The 22,525-nt window shown below is 37.7% G+C and overlaps 1 protein-coding gene across 1 annotated transcript in view; it reads right to left on the bottom strand.

The window, feature by feature from the left end:
• Positions 1 to 20,423, bottom strand: part of COL17A1 (collagen type XVII alpha 1 chain) — a 62,484-nt gene extending 42,061 nt beyond the window's left edge. The window contains exons 1-13 of the mRNA XM_082267349.1: positions 20,266 to 20,423; positions 7,155 to 7,220; positions 6,415 to 6,465; positions 6,102 to 6,203; positions 4,742 to 4,885; positions 4,577 to 4,624; positions 4,330 to 4,365; positions 3,184 to 3,231; positions 2,199 to 2,342; positions 1,960 to 2,118; positions 1,785 to 1,856; positions 583 to 687; positions 421 to 501 (exon numbers count right to left, since the gene is read on the bottom strand). Coding sequence (XP_082123475.1) covers positions 421 to 501; positions 583 to 687; positions 1,785 to 1,856; positions 1,960 to 2,118; positions 2,199 to 2,342; positions 3,184 to 3,231; positions 4,330 to 4,365; positions 4,577 to 4,624; positions 4,742 to 4,885; positions 6,102 to 6,203; positions 6,415 to 6,465; positions 7,155 to 7,209 — 1,045 coding nt within the window. The 5' untranslated portion in view covers positions 7,210 to 7,220; positions 20,266 to 20,423. The remainder of the gene's footprint in view (positions 1 to 420; positions 502 to 582; positions 688 to 1,784; positions 1,857 to 1,959; positions 2,119 to 2,198; positions 2,343 to 3,183; positions 3,232 to 4,329; positions 4,366 to 4,576; positions 4,625 to 4,741; positions 4,886 to 6,101; positions 6,204 to 6,414; positions 6,466 to 7,154; positions 7,221 to 20,265) is intronic.
• Between the last annotated feature and the right edge of the window lie 2,102 nt (positions 20,424 to 22,525).

The following is a 22,525-nucleotide window of genomic DNA, read 5'->3' as shown; positions in this document are numbered from 1 at the left end:
GTGAACACTTATGCCATACTACACTATTGAAGGAAGCATGGCATCTATTTTATAGTTACATTCAATTTGTAAATGGACAGACCAACAAACAAGAGGAAGGAAAAATAGTTTTGTGTGATTTTGTTTTACCTATAGTAACTATGGGACACCTATTCCACAATTATTTTTATGGTAACTACAGTCCTAAGTAGTAGATATACAGCATGTAGGCACAAATTACTAGAGTTGGCTGCAAACATGATAGAGTAAAAATAAACCTTTACTGTTTCAAGAATCCATCATAGTGCCAATCTTTCCCCCCCTCCTCGTTGATTGCTTCATATTTCTTACTACCTTACAGGTGTGCATTATAGTAAACAATGTATGTCAGGAAAGTTCTTTAAAGATCCTTCAATTCAACATCAAATCAGAGAAACTCACCAGCTGATGAGGTGACAGTGCTGCCGACTCCACCTGCGCTTTGTGTATTTTGTGTGATATTCTTCTGCACGCCATATCCTCCTGAATTAAAAAAATCACCCACATGAATATAGTCATAGTCCAATCAATGACTGAGCAGAGAACTGAGCGATGAGCACAAACCTGAAGTTGCAGATGTGACTGCGCTGTTGACAAGGGGACCTGCAGCTAATGTAGCTCCGTGACCGTGAGCTTGTAATGGGGCCAAATTATTTTGAACACCGAATACTGTGTTGGAAAACAAACAGAAACAAGTTATATATACAAAAAATATTTTTTTATTTCATATCATGTATCCATGTAGTTCATTTGGTGCTACTATTTATTGGGTGGTCCGACCATTTCTAATATTTTGTTTATAGATAGATGCTAGTGAGTTGAGTCAAATACTGTTTTCTCATACTTTTCAGGGAGGTTGGTAGTGGCATCTATCCTCTGGAGATCCTAGATGTGTCTCTACATCATATGGCAACAAGAGGAATCTCAATCTTCTCTCTGTTATTTCATCAATGTCATATTAAAGCGGAAGTAAACCCATCGATTTGATAGTTTCAAAAAAGAGTTAATATTCCCGGCATGCCGGAAATGCTAGCTGTCACATTGGTTGTGCTCTCAACCAAACTGTCAGACCATCCAATGGCTGGTGGCATAACTTATCACATGTGCAGCATCAAGGCAGTTGCAAATTAAATGGAGGCTAAGATGGCAGCTTCCTTGGCTGAAAACGATAGGGGGGTTTACTTCCACTTTAAGCAAATCTGACAGGTAGTGTAGGACTCCCTAATAATGGCAATAGCAGGTGGATCTGGGAATTTAAAAGCCAGGACTTTTCCCATCAAAGTCCCCAAGAGGCACAAGAAGTTGAGGCTGGTTCCTCCAAAAACATAGAAACAAAACTGAACATTTTGTATGAACTGACTAGAGAGATACTAAGATCACTAAATATAAATATAATTATAGGCCAATCTTGACTTTCTATTTAAAACTTGAGCTTGGTCCTGCCCACCAGCACTCAATATTGGTCATTGGAGCTGCCTATCACACCATAGGACAAATAAAGAGGCTGGGGAGATGGGAAGTTTAAGTAGGAAAAGATAAGATTTGCTGATTAATCTTCCTATATCTCTGGATCTGCTGATCAGTCTGCTGAAGGAAGCCTCTGTTTATGAAGTTTTTATCACATGTTCAGATTAAATTACTTACGCGCAAGACAGGTTTACTTTTGCAAAGCTATTTTGGAAGCTGTGTATTTTTTTTCTCTTGTATCATCATCAAAAATTAAAAAAAAAAAAAAGATTTATATAAAAATAAAGTAAGCCATTTACCTGCAGAGGAGGAGGAAAGTCCTGAATGTAAGGTAGGAGAGCTGGGGGCCAGATTGTTGGGAATTCCAAATACTAAAAAGAAAAATCATAAAGAGGCAAATGTAAAAAAAAAAAAGCAGAAGCCATAGGCGTAGATTGGTCAGTTAATCGATTTTTTTTTCTTTTATAAATCTACCTGATCCTGAGGACTGGGCATTCATCATAGAAGACCCATAGGCCATGCCGTTCATGTTGTTGTGATATCCGCCCATAGATGACCCTGCAGGAAGCGTGGAGGTCCACATGTATGATGGGAGTGCTGAATCTAAGATGGTGGTGTCATATGACCCTGAAGCTGTATGGAGAAACCACTGATTAGAATCAGTGCATCTCATGATAGTGAAAGGCATGCACAGTGCTGTCTCAGACCCTTACCTGACTGAGAGCTTTCTGTTACTATCTTCGTCTCCACAGTCGCTTTCTTAGGGATGGGAAGGGTATTGGTTGGGGATCTGGTGGGGCTGACACTGGTGGAACGGCCTCCCTTCAGCAGTTTCTTCACATCGTCGAGTTCTGTCCCTGAAGGAAAAGGAGACATACACAAATCAGTTTAATCACTTACAAAAAGGTGGACATTCCATAATATAGTGTGACCAACTGTCATAAAGCTGACCAAATATAAAACTTTACAAGTTGCAGTTATCTATAGAATAAGGTTTCTGGTGGGCTGCTTTGTGTTTCTCCATCACTTCACTTTGTATTGCCTTTTAAATACCTAATGTAGTATTTTTGGATATAGATCACTCTCTCCCATATTTGTGTGATGTGTCTTCATTGAGTATTTGCACACTGTGGGGTTAAATTAATTAAATGCAAATAGGCTGTTCACTTTACAAGGATTTTTTACTTAGCTTAGTGAATGAGGTAAATCACTGACCACCATTGTAGAGTGTGCAAGCAAAGTGTTTTTTTTTTCATTTTCATTGCTCATGACTGGATATTCTTTGCATAGTGAATTTTAACCACATTCACTAAAGTAAGGGAAAAAGTCCCTTGCAAAGTGAAATTTCCCTTACAGTGTGAACAACCCATTTGCCTTTAGTAAATCAACCTCTGTGTGCTGTGTCTTTTTCACATTTTATGATTTTTCTGTTTGTTCCAATCTAGAACAGGTATCAGAAACACTCGTGTATTTTACACAACTATGGGTATATCGTTTATATTTGTCAGCACATAAAAAGCTATGTACTGGTTTACATTTCTTGTCTAAATCCTAAACTTCACATGTATAAAATGTGTAAACTGTCAAAGAGATAAAACTCCTTAGAAAGAAGATATCTTAAAAATTCCATACCATTTAAATGAGTGCTTGTTCTATGTTAGTGATACACAAAAATGACAAATAGACATAAACACTCACATCTTGTGGAGGGTGATGCGCTCTGCAGCCGAGTGCGGATTTCAGTTTCTGTAAAAGCACACAATAATTAAATGAATATTGAAAAGCGTAAAAGATAAAAAGCAAAAAAATGAACTTGCTTTGGATATTCTTTCTATATATATATGATTATTCTTGGCTATAAAAACTCTAAAGGACCAATAACAAATTTATATGTAAATCCCCATGCATGTATAAAAAAGTAAAATATCATATAATACTTATATATATGTAGCTGCTCTTCAAAATAAAAAATAATATGCTGTATAATGAGCATAAAATAACTATAAAATCGGACATATTCACCCAAAGTAGGTAAAGATAACCTTTTGTCAGGCCATTAATGTTAACAAAAATCTTCCCATATGATTATATGTGTGTTTAACATATTTTATGTATTTTATATATTTTAAGCCCTAAGACTGCCATTCCGTATGTGATGTTAGCAGCCCCAGCAGTCTCAGAGTCATCACTTAGTGACACTCTATAATATTCCCCTTTGCTTCTTTTATGGTTATGTAGGGAGGTGAAGGAAGGGGCAGAGAAGCATTGCACAGACAGTAATTAAACACTCCAGGAAAGGAGACAGTTATGATGAGCAAGAGGGAAAGTTCTAAACTAGGGAATTGACTAGTGACCGGGGATCCTCAAACTACGTCTCTCCAGCAGTTACGGAACTACACATCCTATGAGGCATTGGGAAACTCTGACATTTACAGACATGACTAGGCATGATAGGAATTGTAGTTCCTGAACAAATGGAGGGCCATAGTTTGAAGACCCCGAAACAAATCAATTGAATAAAAACTTCTAAATGGAAAAGAAAACCACTGCATCTAAGCATGTAAAATACTGGATTTTTATGTGCCTTTATTTGCATCTTTTAAAAGTTTGTGACAGGGTCTCTTTAAGTGTAAATTGTAAATGTTAACATGTCTTTTCTTTTGGGTAAATACTTTTTAGATTTTATGTGGCTGAACTGCTTATGACTGAATTTGCATCCCTTACAATGGATAGAGATGCTGTTTGACTGTCATGATTAAACCAACAATAACTGTACAAAGACTGAAGGTAGATTATTTTACATGATCTTGTTGGCTTCTATCCATGTCCTAATCATGTACTCACCTCTGCTCTGAGTGCGCCCTCTAGTGGAAGAAGATGCTGTTAAAAGAAAACAAAAATATTATAAAGAATAAATAAGATAAATTACCCAGGGCAAGGCACCCTACTTTTTAGAGTTAATTCACTATTGATGCAAATATTTTAGGAGGATCACTACCAGCATTAGGTCACTAATTTTAATTCATTTTGAAGTCACTGTACATCTCGGTCAAGTATTTCAAATGATTTTAAATTACAAAGCTAAACTTACCCATATCTTTTCTTGTGTATTCCGGTGAAGAATTCCCACTGGAACTTCCTACAGTTGAAAAGAAATCCATATTGTGATTCATTTAACTGGCAGATCCAAATAGGAAAATGGAACTGTCTGAAATGTACATAGTTTAGTCTACTGGAAATTTGGAATGGCCCTTACCTTCATAACCCGCTTGGCGAGAACTGGAAACGTAGGCCTTCCTATCGAATGTGGAGTTTGGTGAAACTGAGAGGGTAGAATTGGGGGACTGGGCGTATCTTGATCCCGAGGTGCTAAGATTAACTTTTGAGCTGCCACCTGTAGCTGGATTTTGATACCTTTTGTTAGTATTGTAAACATATTGATACATTGCATTAAAATAAATCACTTTTCATCTTTTGTTTATTGTCCTTTCTTTTTTTAAATAGAACTGTTTCCTTCTTATTATTTTTTATGTAATTTCTATTTTTAACATGTGTGTACATTATGCTAGGCAGGCCATTGTGTCCTAATATATATATTGGATATACAGTATATATATATATATATATATATATATATATATATATACTGTATATATATATATATATATATATATATATATATATATATATATATATACAGCCTACAGCTGTTTTCATTGTCAAGAGTGAAGTACTATATACAGCCCCTAGGGGGATTCATAGGCATTTTGTTTCCCAGAACGCCTGCACCATCTACTGGCCAAAATAGAGAATGTCACCCCCATGCATTCTATTTCTTGATCATTTGAAAATACTAATTAAAAAAAGACCTTGCCTATATGCAGATTGTCATATAAATATATCTTTAGCCAAATTTTGCAGGTCTTTGCTTCTGTCTATGTATATGCCCTTGACATATCCATTTAACCTTTCTGCCCTTGACATATCCATTTAACCTTTCTTTTTGTCTTGGTGACCAATGTGACTAGGACTAAAAACTCATTGAAAATCCAAAACAGTATGTTTGTCACTCAAACATGAGATAAGGGAAATATTCAGATGGGGATACCTTTTCTATTGACAACTAAGCAGTGACATTCCCTCACTTTAGATGCATTTCTACTGACTTCCTGATGTGTTTTAGGGACAGTAAGTAATGGGAAATCTCCTGAACGGAGATAGGAGTTCAAACCATTGCCTACTTCATCTAAAACTAAAAAAAAAAGTTTTGGTCCTAGATACACTTTAAATATTCACATTTCCTGCAGATGATATCCTATACCATAGTAAATGCAATACTGAAAATTGTTTTTTATAGGTTTCACTCACAATTAGAGATCAGCTTGGATGTCCTCCAAACTCATCTATAACCTGAACTCTAAACACCCTCATTTTAGTACTCCAGTGAGCTGCAAGGCGGAGAAATGACTGGCCCGCAGCTCATTGGAGTAGGAAAATGTGAGAGTTCAGTGTTCAGGTTATAGATGAGTTTGGAAGACGCCCAAGCTGATTTCTACATACAATTTGTAATATATTTAAATAATATCAAATAATAACATAAAAGCCCCAATACATACCTGATGTGACGTAACTAGTGCTGCTTTGTACCAGGGTCTTCTTTTCCCCACCACCTCCTCCCACCTGGTATGAGATTTTGGAACCACTAGCGTTTGCTCCTTCTGTTACAACACAATGATGAAAGAGCTTTCACAACCCCATTCACCAACCCATAATCATTTATAGTCACAAAGTAACAAACTACTATTTTGTAGAAAAAGAAAATACAATTAAAATAGAGAAAGAGAGAGAATTTATATAAATTATGTAAATATAAATATTTATATAACACGTAACGCACACTACATTCACAATGCTAACACCATGACTTACTTGGTGGTAGTGACACTAGTCTTGATGAAGTTGTTACGGATTCGGAATAGGCTGAAAAACAATCAGATGATCCTAAATAGCAAATTATTTACAACCACTTCTCACTTTTCCCTAACATGAATGAAGCAATTTTTATTATACTCTAACCTCATTGCAATATACATACAGATTACCAAAATGTATTATAAAACCTATTGATTATATCACTGTTTTTGAAGCATTATAAAATTACTATGTATTATCCCAATTTAAAGCCCAATTGAACCCTCTTTATATATTTAATTCATAACTGTAATGCAGTCAGGCTGTATATACAATGATGAATTTGCTTTTTATTACTGATAGCTATGGCCCAACTTTCCTATATGTTGACAACATAAGATTTGTTTTTTAATAGTTGCTAAAGCACGTAAAAAAAAAAAAAAAAAAAAAAGACGACAGTATAACAGTCAGATAGTTTGGGTGCATACAATTTTAATACCGGTGCCAATAAAGTCCAATTCCTTCCCTTCCATTCTCTTTACAGTATAACAGTCAGGTTGCATATTGCTGTATATGCAGCCTGACTATCATACTGCAAAGAGAGGGTTAACAGGGTCCTGGAATGTGGTAAGAAAATATATTTCTCTATTTATGTATTCATGCTTATGTACATTTTTCCATTGAATATAACATACTGATGATTGTATTTGGATATTGACAATAAATAAAGTAAAAAAAAGATAATAAACATATCTTACTTCTTCCTGCTGAGTCCCCACCTTCCCGATAACTTTTCTTACTTATAATATCCATTCCATAGTCACCTGGAAAAAAATGCATACATTTAATCAAGACATTCTGCCTGTATCTGTTATATTCCATGTCTTCTAATATTAGAATCAAATTTTGAAAACTGTATTGTTCTCTGAACCTTTCTAAATTTCTAAAATAACTTACATATTTTTTTACAAGCATTTGCATTAGGGCAACAAGGCTAAAGCAGGCAAACTGCATAAAATGCAGCAACTTGTAGCAGATAATTAGATTCATGTTTGCTAGAACCAGATTTTAGAATGAAAATGTGTGACTGATTACCATTGCATTGATTCATGAAATAAGCATGACAGGAAAAGTTAAAAAAAAAAAATTCAGAAGCAAGTTAATGGCAAAAATGTTATGTTCTGTTAAAGCTGTGTTTTGTGTAATTGCAGACTTTCATGCGATCATTGGCTAGCACCAATCAATAAGAGTTCTGTGCTTCCTGAACTCTGCCTAGGTAACAGGTTGTGCTGTGGAAGTTGATTTCCTTGGTTTTAGTGCTGAATGACTGCAAAATTCTTGTTGTACATCTTAAAATATGTTTTGGACCTGCTAATAGTTGCTTACAAACAAACTACACTTTTTTGTGTTGGAGAATGTGAAGCCATGCTCTTTAAGGCTTCATGCACACGGCCATACAGGGGCAGTACAACATTTGGAGCCTGCATAATCGCTCTCCTGGGACCTGCAGCTGCAGCATACAGCAACTCACTAAGATGAATCAGAAGATGTAGCAGTGCTAGAGTTGCTCCCTCTTTGGTTGTAGCGGCCGGTCTTCCCCTGTGGCACAGTTAGTTCCCGTTGGGGTGCCATAGGGGAGATTGGATCACCCTTGAATGATGACATGTAGTAATTGTATTTTCTATAACTGTCAGTTCTGACATATTTGTGTTTGAAGGTTTTGTTTTGCACACTAACATAAGCAATGGCATGTACTTCTGGCTGTTATAATACTCTATACCCTTTGATCTTCTGCTCTGATATGGAGGTCATTGCTTTTCTCTTTCTTTGTACTGCATATCCTTCTATGTTTTTGATTGACAACAGTAACATGTATGTTTCTTCTTTGTTATGTATAAAGCCCAATAAAAATGATTTAAAAAAAAAAAGAAGAAGATGTGGTAGTATGGGGTTATCCGGGAGGGTTGTGTAAAGTACTCACATGTGCATGGGCTTTCTGTGCTGGCAGCATACATCTGTGTGCATGCAGGTGCTTTATGCTTCCGTGCATAACCATATACAGCTACATCTGCTAATTCATCTCAATGGTCCACTGTGCGTGGCAACTGCAGCTCCCAGGAGAGTGATTATGTAGGTTCTGCATGCTGTAAGCCCCTTGTAAGGCTGTGAGCATGAAGCTTTATTGGTAAATGTATCTGTATTATTCTAGATCAGTAAACTTAAAGAGAGCATATGAAACTGAATATATACATGGGGGGAGATTTACTAAAACCGGGGCAGTTAGAAGACAATTGGCAACCATGCACAGCTGCACCAGATTTTGCACTCTCCAGATTTAGTAAATAAACCCCGATGTCACTATGTTTACCTACACCATGTTATATTGCAAGGAATGCATTCCTCAAAATGTGTTGTGTAAGTGTGGAAAATAAATCTTTGGGAAATTTAATAAAAACTTATTAAAAACTACTTCACAGTATTCTGTGGTTCACAGGTTGTATTCCTTCCATACTCTATATAAAAAGTGCGCCCCTATTGGAGAGACATTCCCTCACTTCCTGTCTCAGAGACTTCAGGAATCCTTCCCAACAGGGAAACGGATAGCAACTATAACCTAACAAAAGTTTTAAACTTTCCAAACTCTATTGAAAATATATAGTATTCTGTGGTCACCCAAACCAGTATGATGCAAGGTGACTGTTTACACCAGCCCAGCAGAAAAGTGTCTTTATACAATACAATTTGTCCCAACCGCTGTTATTGACACTTCTACTGGAGAGCTTGGGCTGCATGTAAATGTGAAGAAAAGTATAAGTATCATTGTGGGATGATGAATATACTGAATGTTAATATAAATATGAAACACATATACTTTATATAATACAAGATTTTTTATGATAGTGCCCCATCATAATCATATAGTTACCGATATTTATAACACAGATATTGCTTTCATGTGGAATATTTAACGTTTCTTGCACACAACAAACAATTTCTATACCAATATGAATCTCTGATCAGAAACCAGATTAAAGGTTGATGTAGACAGTTCACTTAAACTAAAATAATCATCATGTAACAAATAGTGGACATTCAAGCAAAAGGAAGAATGCTTAAAGCCCTTTCATGCAGGGCAGAGTCCGTTTTGATCAGTAGAGGATCTGTTCGGTGATTCCCTGCTGAATAAAGCAGAGCAGGCAGATGACAGGTCCGTGTCCACTAAGTTTCTGCAGAGAAGACATGGACAGAGCCTGCTCTGCTCTATGGGTGCCTGGGTGTATACAAATTCCGCTGTCGATTTACACCCAACTGCCCTCTGATCCGCCTAGATGAAGGAGGACGGATACCTTTTATTTTAATTAAGGCGGACTGAATGAGAGGTAGGTGGGTGTAAAAATGGGTGAATGGACTGCTTGATCAGGTTCCTCTGAAAAAATGACAGGGCGACCTGGTCAGATTGCCCATGTGAAAAGGGCCTAGCAATGAACAGTTGCATGGGCAGGTTAGTGCGTCCTCCGTGTTCCTGTGGAAAGAATTTGCAGATTCTCTCTTTTGGAATGACCAGGCTATGTGATCAGCATATAACCATACATAGAGTCGTTAGCTGTGAATAGGGACAGATGTCAGAGCCTGGATGCAGTCAGATTCATCCAGGCTCAAAAATCTGTCCCAAACCACAGCTAACCGTGTGCGGCTATATGCGAACAGCAGCAACCGCTGTCAGCCTGCCATTAAATAGGCTGAGCTAATTCCTTAGCTCACTCCTAATCTGTATACTTGAGTAACTGATTTAGATTGTAATAACACAAGGCACAGTTGCCTTGTACTGTGCCAAATACGATTGTCCTTCCTTCCCCACTGTCCAGTGCTCACATCATGTTGGATCCAAGCACACTTCCTGTACTCACATTTTCCTAAACCTGAGCATACTTACATTATCTGTACCTTTACTGCTGAGTGGACACAAATTAATCCAATCTGCTCCAGCATTCGAAGTCTATGCTTGAGCATGGTTAAAAATAACACAGATCTGAGTCCAACTGAAAAGCATCCCAGTTTAAGCAAGCCAAGGCACGGTATGCTGAACTGTGCCCGGACAAATCAAAGTAGTCAGAAAAACTGGACATTGGGACTCAAATCTGTTAAGGCTCAGTTCATGCACCCTATTCTGGGTACACTTTAGAAAGTAGAAAGGGAATTAATTGAAACATCATAAAGGCCAGAGAGCATGTGTTTTTAGATTTATCAGTGGCAGCCTCCATGCTTTCTTCTACAAGTTTACTTTAAATACAGGCAAATGTTTGGGTGTGCAAAGTCCTATAAAAAATGATTTTCCAAACAGCCAACTGATATTTAGGTTTATTGCAATAACAGTCTTTGCAGTAAATATCAATATTATACAGGGTTAATAAAGTTTTTTGGTAGAGGATATTCCTTAGTTATGTAGATAGTTAACTTTTGTTACAATGCAGGGGGAATAGGAAACTCATCTAAAGAACCAAACTCCAGAATGCAGTCAATGTTCTGGGTTGCGAAGGATCTTATAAATTAGATTTATACTTCAAGAAAAAAAATCTGAAAACTAACTCTACCTAAGTTTATCATAAGGTAAAGATAACACATAGGAAGACATGTAGAAACCAATAAGCAATGATCATTGTTCATGTGTTTGGTTGTTCGGGTTTCCTTAACTTTGCACATAACCACTATTCTTTAAACCCTTATGACAATGGGAAGTAAAACCTTAAAAAGTATATATCTCAGACAGCAAACTCCACTTCACGTCTACTACCCAATTTCCAAAACCCGTTCTGTTAAGCTTGATTCATTGCTATGTCGAATTGCTCTAAGTATTCCTACTGTAAGATGATCTGCAAAATTCTGAATTTTGCCTGGAGAAACAATAAAAGGAATTTGCACATCCAGCAATAGCGTTAGACAAATGAAAGACGCTTGGTACTGAATCAGTACCTTGTGGGAAGGCTTAGATGGGATTAGTCAGTCCTTGAACCTTTGTTATGTGCTTCTATTGCACTAGTTCATCTCCACTGAAAGTGAGGTACCATACTGCCCTGGAGCTAGTGTGCAGCCAAGAAGATGGACAGAGCTGCTAAAGCTTAAGGCTGCACACAGTTTATTAAGAACACAATATGCCAACTGAAAAATGTAAAGGAAAGTTGTAACAAATTCTTCATGTTTGGTTTAGTGACAATCAATGTTTTTTGCTAAGGGCTATGCATTTTTTCCCAGTGGAGGAAGCTAGGAGGAAGTAATTTGATTTTTTTTTTTTTTTTTTAAAGAATGGGCTGTTATAAATGTTCCTAAATGTTCTCATTAAAGACATCAGCAAAGTCAAAACAAGATAGCTTGCAGCTTTACACTCCTGAAGCATGTTGCCTTTGACATTACACTCACTCCTTTCATTTTTAGATTTCCATGTGCATTCAATACACATAGTAAGGCACATTCGTAAATCAACTCTAGTTTTCCTCTCAGAACACACTAAACTGCTGCTTCATAGTTGTGAACCAGCCATAGACTAAGATTTCTGCTTGAAATACATTTCCATGACGCAAAATTTTTTAAGTTTTGCTGCATGTAAATTGACAAGGGTGAATGGGCCCTAAGGCAAGAGCACTAACCACATAATAACCGTGGTAGTTAACATAATGTTAAATAGTAAAAGCAATACTTCTATTCACATTTATTTATTTGGTTTTATGCTCAACAGTGTAGTTTGTCCTGAATGGAAAGTTATATGGGCCCATGTACACCTACACATATGCTTTACATGCACATGGAACAGTGTGAATCCAGCCCTAAACCTCTGGTCTTGAGTCTCACCAGGGGCACCGTTTACATGTAGTCTGTATGTGTTTCTCCTGTCTGCAGGGGTCTCACCTCTGTTTTTCTATAAATAAAAAGGATACTGGTAGATGAATTTACTTCGTCCCACATTGGCCCTAGTGTGCACATATGGGCGTTAGATTGTGAGCTTCATTGGAGTGCAGTGATTGATGTGAAAGTAGAATGTAATATGTTGCACAACTTGTCATCGTTATATCAGTATGGGAAATAAATGGTTCGCACTGAAAGATAACTCCCATATGAAATCCATTTCTGAATTTTAACATACGCACTATCAATAATATGTGTTTTCACCAATTTAGACATGTGTGAAGAATCTAAGACCTGGGGTCTGCGACCTGTCAACCTTGATTGCAATTTGTTTTCATTTTATTGGGACATTTCATCAGTGTGAGATAGGTATATTTTGGGAATGAGCACTGCTTCACATCAGAGTGTCATTGCACTTGACCAGATGCAACTGATCAAAATCTTGCTTTCCTGTACCTAGTTTCTGGTGCTTGCAGATCTAAAGCACAGGCAGCTAGGTTGTTTGCTAATAGAGTAAAGACTAGATAAACTGACCAACCACATTGCTGTGGGACTCTTTTATAGAAACTATAGTCATTGCAGCCAAAAGAGCAGCCTTTCTCAACCAGGGTTCTGTGGAACTCTAGGGTTCCTCTATAGCAGCCTTTCTTAACCAGTGTTCCTCAGATGTGCCGCGGGATCATGGGATAGAAGGGCTATCAGATGAGCCCGATGCCCTGCTGAACTGAACATCGGCACTGTGAGTAAGCTTCAAAAGTGAAAGTAAAGAGAGGGGAAGTGTGCTGTGCTCTCTGCTTCCCCCTACAGTGCAGTATGAGAAAGGCACTGTGCTAAAATGCTTTATACATGTGTCTGTGTGTGTATGTGTGTGTGTGTAACTATGTGTGTATATATGTGTGTGTGTGTGCATGTGTGTACATGTGTATGTGTGGGTGTACATGTGTGTGTGTGTGTGTATGTACATGTGTGTCTACATGTGCGTGTGTGTACACGTGTCTGTATGTGTGTACTTGTGTGTGTATGTGTACATGTGTCTGTATGTGTGTTTGTACTGTACATGTGTTTGTATGTGTGTGTGTACACATGTGTCTGTTTGTGTCTGTATGTTTTTGTGTACATGCGTTTGTGTGTGTGTGTGTACATGCATGTGTCTGTTTGTGTCTGTATGTGTGTGTGTGTGTTACTTTTAATCCTGACCTCCCTATTCCTGTACCATCAGAACTGCCTTTTGTAAGGCTTGTTTGTGATAGCAGCAAGGACTGCTGCTCCTCAGAAAAGCAATCAATTCTCAGATTGCTTTCAGAGTCTTTTAACACCTGTTTTAAGCCTGTAAATGCAGCATTCCCACATTGCAACCATGCAATGCACACAGTTGCGGGGTGGTTGCAGTGCAGTCCCATTTGTTTTGGGTATACCTCCAGCTGAAGCCACACCATGTGTACACCCACAGCTGCTGCCTCTGCAGCTAAAGGGGGAAAAGTTGGGGGTAGCAAAATCAGCTCAACCATGTGGTTTTACCGCCCATCCAACCTGAGAAGCTCTTGGTTCACATCTGTGTGGCTGCATGCTGCGTGTAGGGCAGCCCATTCATTTCAATGGTCTTCCCTACCCACAGAAATGCAGGGAAAGGCTCCGACCCTTTTTTTAAAACTGCGCTGCACCAAAAGCAATCTATGTTTGCAAATCTGTGGGGTACCTTTAAGAATGAATGGCGCCCCTAAAGTGGAGAACATTTGTCTGTGTGTCAGGAAGGAGTGCGATTTTGGGCACACTCTGCGACACACAGTAACATGAACCAAGCCTTGGACAGGGGTGCCTCAAGACTGAAAATACTTTTCAAGGGCCCCTCAACTGGAAAAAGGTTGAGAAACACTACTCTAGCGATTGCAAAGGGTTCCCTGGGCAATGAGTAATTTCTGCCTCTCAGATAAGTAACCACTGACACCTATGATCTTCTTAACTATCATAAAAGGGGGGATTCTTCACAACGACCCCAAATTTATTAGAGCATTCTTCCCACTAATCATCATGCTAATGTATCATGAGTGGTTTCAAGGATTCCATGATAATAAAACAGTTGGAAAAGGAAGCAGTAGTGCATTATTTCTCAATTTGAGATATAAAATGAAACCAGACATCCATTGTTAGCCTACCATTGTCCTTTTGTGCATTTCTTGTATATTAGCTTCAGTATATATTGATGTTCATAAATAGACAGCACTCTTCTCTAACATTGTTATATTTTTTTCACATATTAACATCTTCATCAAATGCCAAAGCAAGTTGAAACTGTTTTGGCACCTATAAATGCTGTAAAGAAGTCTCTCCTATTTATCCAGAGTGAACTGACTTTACAGGCTGCGTTGCTGAAGAATGAAGACTATTCAGCACCATAAGCATTTGTAGCTCAGACACCTTGCGTGAGCATTATAATCTGCACAATATAATGTTCCTGCAGGCAACATACATGCAAACACCTGTATTTATTGTAACAGAGCAACGCCCAGAGTTATCCTCTACAGAGTATAGTAATTGAAACCCTTATAAAATATAGCTTGGAGGGGGGAAGAAACTTTTATAGGTATTATATGATTCTGAAGGGCAGCATATATTGTTGGCCATGGAATCCACAGTCAGAAGTTATTGAAAAGAATGAAATGAATAAGGATGAGAGAAAAATCTACTTTACAGAAAGACGGTTCTACTAAAAAAGCAGAACATGCCATAAAAGAAATATTATCCAATTGAACTGTATATTTCTTTTATGTGTAGTAAGTGTCAGATCTATAGAAAATGCATACAGTGCAGAGCAACCAGCGTCCAAGGTTGGGTGAAGACTCTCACAGGCCATCGATATATGGCCAAAAACAGAAGGGTCCAGTGCAGAAGCACCATGGTCCAAGGTTGGATGAAGATACTCATAGGCCAGTAAAGTGGAACTTCACTCTCCCAATCAACATTATAGAGAAGTATTTTTTTTTTTTTTTTTTACATTTCTTAAGTTATTTCCTGGTTTCTTTCCTAGGCAAATTATGTCATATTTCCCATGAGCCTGGAGGAGGGAAGGACGGGCTGAGGAGTTTTCTCATCTAAGTTCACTCTCCTACATGCATGCCAGAGCTAAGGGATTCCAGGAAGTAAATGCTACATGAATCATTTGCCCTTACTCAAGATGGCTAAGGCTAGGGGGTTTGTTTTTCAAAGCGATTTCTCAACAAAATAAAGCATGGAGACATGGATGGATGGGAGAGTTTGCTTTGAATATTAAAAATGAATTCGATTTGGTTTGTGGTGGTCAGATGCAGTGAAGATCCGCTTTCATACTGTCAAAATCAGCAGGGTCTAGTGCAAAGGCAGCAGGGTCCAAGACTAGATGAAGATACTGCCAAAATCACCAGGAAGCGGTATTGGGTGTCCAGCGGTATTGGGTGTGCACCAAGGTATTTTATACTCAAAAGTGCACACTGCGTCTTCGAAAAATAGAGCTTCAGACAAAAACAGTTAGTATATTTAAATGAGATGTGACCATTTAGAATTTCTTTGTTTATTTGTTCACTTTAAAGAGCTTAAAACTTAAGCACCTCCAATTTCTAACTGTTATGCCATCAGTCACCTGCATTAGTTATAATCTAACTACAATCTATTTAGTTTGAGTATCCTAAACTGTTAAGCCAAAATATAAATCAGGCAAATGTAAATGGTTGTTCTTGTGAATTATGTGTTTTTTGAACTGTGTGCAGATAGTCACATGCGCACACATAAAGGCTCTCAAATATTATTTTTTACAAGCAACCTGTAAAAATGTTTCTCAAACATACATTGTGTCCTTCCTCATATTAAGCCATTCAAAATGATGTGATGTTATGGGCTGCTCCTACCTTCTATGCCTTTTTCCTAGGGTCACAGTTTTCAAGTCTACAATATTTTACTGTAATAGGCTTTCATCCTGGGAAGTATTAGGGCAGCCAGAAAGTTATTAACAATATAATTTAGATGCTAATATTTGTAGAAACCTCTATAGATACATATTTAAACACATCTACCTGTAATAGCAAGGACACTGAGTACAGGTAGGACATCCATTGAGTGATAGATTCCAATGCTAGCCTGCCTTATAGAATGACAAGCACTCAGAATCCTCTGTTTCTTTTATATCTCAGGAAACATCTATTGAAAATTATATCCCATTGAAATAAATACATTTTAAATCCCACATATTAGATATGGGATGCAATCTTTAAACATTGCACAAAACAAAATCATAGAATGTTAACAAAAGGGGAAGTCTCAGACTACATTGGCTCCCAAAATTAAATTAAATTCTTTAATTTGTTGGTGTTTGCACTCCATTGAGCTCTTTAAATTCCAAGTGAAAGACAACAGTTCATGCTCTTCTATATTACAGCCATCTATTGGTATTTAAGCTAATGTGGCACAATTATTTTCACAAACCTTCCCCTTAGTTGATTTTTCCTATTTCTTTTTTTTTTTAGCTTATTTGAGCTTTTTAATGCTTTCTCTCAAAAACATGAGTTTGGTGGGGTTTTTTTTCTGCCTTTAAGAGCATATGCCTGTAAACTCCTGAAAAAACCATAGTGTGCATGGACACACTGGCTAACATGGAGGGGAGTTTCCAGGCAGAAAAAAATAAGAGCTCAAAAGAGCTCAAAAGCCTGTAGGAGCTGCTTCCTTGAGCTTCTTCGAGCTGCAGTGTGCATGAGCCCTAAAACACCTCTATTTGTTGAGGATTACAATGTGACTTTTTTTTACTGTCTGATAATCACGCATAGGTTCAATGTAATATTTGTCCTTTGTTTGCTTATTTACATCTTTTGCAAGCTTTTAGTTTTACTGCATTTTCTAAGTCATCCTCTAGGCGTAGCTATCATTATATAACACCTTATCAAAATCTTGTAGCTACATGACATACTCATGATTTCTGAAACATAAAGCAATGTATTCTGCATTCCTGCGTGCACCCATCCCTGTGGCGATGGCTTACATTTTTATGTATAATTATGTGGTGTACATCATTTATATGCCTTGATTGGTTTCATATCCACTCTAATTCAGTTAAGTATGTATTCTACTTGTGTTGTGATATGCTGTAAATTTTTTAACACTCTCCAGAAAAGAGATAAACTCTTTCCACCAATTCATGGAGGAGGCTGTATAATGATTATAGCCCTAACCTAATTGTGTGAAGGGGTATATGAAGTCTGAGCCCTTATCTATAATTCTGTCCTTGTAAGAACTGGTTGTCAGAAAAGGTATCACCATAGATAATCACAAAACTGACTAGATATCTATGGCAACACCAGTCATCCTCTTCATGTCTGATTACAGGTAAGGGCTCAGGCTATGCACAGCCCCCCCCCCCCCCCAGCGCTCTCATTTCTTGACCTGAGGGCTGTAAATCATTGAATATTAAAAAAGGGAATAGTAAAGCCTAAAGAGTAAAAACATATTATCACGACCTCTATTATCCTCTCTTTTACTGTAAAAATACAAACAGTTACATTTTGAATTGCAGTACCTTTCCCCAACTTCATTTTTGAGGAGGCGCTATTGCACTATAGTTATACTGCTACCTAGCAGCACAGAGGGTCCTTGGTTTACATCCAAGCCAGGACACTATCTGCACAGAATTTGCATGCTCCCCTTGTACTTGCATGGGTTTCCTCCGTGTACTTCGGTTTCCTCCCACACTCCAAAGACATGCTGGTAGGTTAAATTCCATCTGTCTAAATTGGCTGCTGTATGCCTGTGCATGTATGTATGTATGTGAGACAGGGACCTTAGATTGCAAGCTGTTTGCGGGCAGAGACTGATGTGAATGAGGAGTATATAAAGCAATACAAAAGTTGTCAGCGCTATATAAATGACTGTAATATATTACTGTAATAAATATTGCTGGGGTCAAACAACAATACCATTAAAGGAAGAAAAAGCATGTCTAGTGGTTATATTTTTTTCAGTATGCCAAAACCGAAACTAGTACAAATCATGGCTGCACTGCGTAACCAGCAAACACAAAATCCTATAACTACTGCTCGCTACCCTTATTACAGCTATAGAATACATGCCACACCATGTAGATGTTGTAGATTTTCTACTAAAAACACCCTAATTACTGTCTGTAATACGCTATATATTTATCAGGGCTCTGGAATCAGCAGTAGAAGAACACTAAAAGCATTAAACGAGTTCAGATTCATGCCAGAATAAACATTTTCTCAGATTTTTCTACTCTTTTTATCTCATCCACAAACGCAATGTGTTGCTAAGGTATAACAGTAGCCTGACTGTTTGTCCATGGACAGTGTGGTTTTCAGAATGATCTAACAGTACAAATCTCTAGCACATCTCACATAGTAAGTACACTGCTCTCACTTTCCTTCTTCCTAACACAAACTTGTCAATGGGCAATGCATATGTGGGAAACTTCTGTTTAGTAATATTCAAGATTACCATGCCAAAAGTGACTCAGTGTCAACAACTTTCAACTTTGCAAGTTTATGAGTATTTTGTGTGGCATGAATAGTTAGTCAAGTAGGTGACATCTGTCATTGTCACTTGGAGGAACTTGCACAAACTGCTATGTATGTGACACGCTGTGCAAAGTGACCTTTCCCTTTAAATCAGTAGAGTTCTGAAATATTCTAATAATAATAATAATAAGTCTAGTTGTCACTAGTACAAATCTTGGCTGTATTAAAAGAAACCTGTACTAAAAGGTTATGCCAGTGCTATCGATGCCACCTCCTGGAAATGCTGTTTTCCTGGCTTCCTAGCTGATCCTCTGGTTTCAACGCTTGTAGGAAAGTCTACAAATCAGGATTGTTGGCTCTGTGTTGATTTTCTGCATGCTTGTGCTGGGCCAGTGGGTTTGATTTCATAAAAAGCGAAGCTCTGCTGACTCCTGTCATCCAATCATGTGAAGGCAAAAAGGCTGTTTTTATGTTCCTTGAATGTGATTGGGTATTCTTTGCAAAGTGAAATTTCGCCTCTGGGGAAAAATTCCCATGTAAAGTACAACGTCCCTTACAAAGTTAACAGATTATTTGCCTTTAGTAAAACAACCCCAGTGACTCAAAGTATTGAAGGGAGAGACAGCCAGGCAAGTGGCATTTTCAAGGGTAGGGCGATAACAGTAGCCAGCCACGTCCTTTCAGTACAGGTTTCCTTTAAGGGAGAGTCTGATCATGCTATCAGTAGGATAATAAAATCCAGAGTTGACTACAGAACAGAATAAATATTTGTCTAGCATATCAGGTATTAGCATGACATGCAGTCAGACATAATGTAAGTGATTTAATCAGACGTATTGCTCCCAATTATCAAACAGAAATGAAAGGTTAGCTGCTGAATAATGAAATAACCATGATGGCATCTCCCATCCAAGGCTCAATGCCACCAGTGACAATTCAATAATTTGTAACATGGTCCAGGCTTGCATTATATAGTATGCCTCCATACATCATGACATAAAGAACCTATACCAGAGGTTCTCATGGTCATTTTACATTGGTACATGTATTAGCCCTGCATCAATAGAACAACGCTCTAGGAGGCTCATACAAACAATGTCAAGTTCAAAAGTCCACAGTCACTGAGTCACAAGCATTGGTAACACCACCTTAGTAAACAGTCTACTGAGTAGCCAAGAAAGAGGACTTTTAAATTTGTATCCAAGAAAAGAGACTTGAAATCAAAGACAGAATGCATAGAAGTAAGAGAACCAATGTTATTGTACAACATATCAGTCATTTATCTATTTCTATTCTGTCGCAGTAGAGGGCACATCCCAATTAACATCTAGTTATCTAAACCTTGCATGATATCATTATAGTATGCATTCTATACTTCCACACTTATCATAGCTTATTCCTATCTCCTATAATATAACACCCATTAAGTCAAGGTACCTAACAGTCTAATCAAACACAATCAGTATTTTGTTATACGTACCTGGTGTGTTTTGGTAAAAGAAGAACCTTTGGCAACAAGGGAGGCCAAATTATGTGTGCCTTCCCAAAAACTTTTCCTTTTTATAATTGTTTGCCCTCCTACACTTGTTTACCCATCCTCTGAGGTGTGTGGAGGCTGACTGATGCTTCAAGAATGTTCAAATTTTCTCTTATTCAACCCATGTATCCCAGTCTCTCGTCATCTCCAGGCAAGTCTTGACAAAGGTGTGGCATGGCTTTGAGTTTTTTTTCTCCCCACCCTACAACTCAGCCCAATAATCTGTAAGAGGAGAGAAAAAAAAAATCTCTGCCTGGAGGATGTAAACTCTGAAGGAGGCTGCACCTGTCTGAGAGCACAGATTGAATGTACAGTAACTGAATCTAGAATAGGAGAAACATTATACTTTACAGAAAGATATACTTTGTCACGAATCAACAAAAGTACTGTAGATATGCATTCCACGGACTAGGGAGACTGCTGGCACTTTATTCACAATAACAAATTTATAAGCATTTCCCATGTAAGGTTTATTGGCTTGGATAAAATCTCCTAATACTTTTTTATATCTATTTCTGAATGCATTGCTATTGATTTTAGTTCATCTATAATTTTTCAGTATATTTTAAATGAAGTTTTAAGATTTAACATAGTAATCAAAATGAAATCCAGTAACAAATAGGTAGAGACAGAAAACCCTTTGATCCATATGATCCATAAAGAAGCACAAAGAAAACAATTGTCTACGTTAAGCAAACCAATGCCATAGTGTTTCGTAATAGGTGTAATCTATGTTTGGGTCAGCAAGGTAGGTCATAAGGGGGTAGAATAGAAGTAGACATGTGAAATGTTTCTTCATAAAGGGAGACTTTAAATTATCTCGGAGTGATGTTATAGACCAAAAGTATTTAGAGAACAAGGTAAAACCATAAGAATTAAGAAATATAAAGGAAAGAAGTATTTGGCTTAGATAATGCCTATCGGGTCAAGGTTAAAGTTACTAATAATTAAGATGTGAAGATAGGTCTCATTAAGATGTTAATAGAGTAAAATCAGAGCATCTTTAATTTTACCTACATAGTAAACATAAATAAATAGTAAGCTTAGCAATTTTTTGCCCTCTGGAGACAATGGACTTCTATGTAGACTTGACAGAAGGCTTGAGTTACACACAAGGCAACAAAAATATACAAGTTGGCCTTGTAATGGTATCGTGCATTGGCACCCTAGTTTGTCAGGCCGCCATTTCGTTCAAAAGCTGTCGCAAGCATCCATCTTGTGTTGCGAGCTTAGTTGACAGTGTTAAAAACCAAATGGTTCATTCTTACCAGCCTCATCCCCCCAGCCTTTTGGCAGCGTTAATGACCCCCTGGGTCACTGAATGCCAGGTTCCTGCACAGCTGACATTTTTCACACCTGTAATATACACAAGCAGACTGACCGCACAGACATTCCGTCACCTCGTCCTTAGAGTTAATTTGTAATCTGAACACAGCCATATGGCTCCTAGGTCATTCGAAAATGACACAGTTAACCACAAAACTTCCTAACTTTATACACAAGCAAGATATGTCTCTAGAAATATATTTGAATGCCAGATAAAATACAGATCGAGTTAATATCAAACATGAACACCTTCATGCCTAGGAAAGACAAGCTATCGATCAGATGCCTTACAGGTCAGAGGTTATTCCGAGATAACCCATGTTTAGTGTCTAAAGATAGGACATTCAAAACCAGACCATAAAATATCGGTTTCAAGCATGTAACCGTTACATACTCAAAATATGAGTGTTTTTAATAATCTGTCAAACCGTGAGGTCCCTTAGCAGTTTATAGACTCAGAGCCTATTGGCCAAGTACTTCTGATGACACCCCCTGGGGGGGTCAGTGAAAAAGGGCAAGAACTGATTGAGTTCTCATCTTACCATCAAAGCGGAAACACCACGCTGGAGGACCGATCATGTTCAGCTTCTGAAACCAAGGTAATGCCAGGACCGTTTTAATGCAAGTATTTTCATTCTTTATTCTCATATTTCTAAATTGCTGTATTGTGTCTCTATTTCTTTGTAACCCATTTTTCTGTAAATATTTTTTATTCGCACCAATTTTAACCTTTCTTATAATTAAACCTTATTTTGAAAAGTGTTAACTTTGTCTCTAAGCTCTTAAACGCAAACCGACCCAAAAGAACCTGCCTCCTGAAAGCACGCTACTGTTTAGGCTAACCTATCTGAAACATTCTTGTCTGAGGTGACAGTGT

The sequence above is a fragment of the Pelophylax lessonae genome (genome assembly GCF_965119305.1).
Source record: "Pelophylax lessonae genome assembly, chromosome: 9".
Classification (NCBI taxonomy): domain Eukaryota; kingdom Metazoa; phylum Chordata; class Amphibia; order Anura; family Ranidae; genus Pelophylax; species Pelophylax lessonae.
Note: the sequence above shows the minus strand (reverse complement) of the source record. Positions and strands in the feature narration are given on the sequence as shown.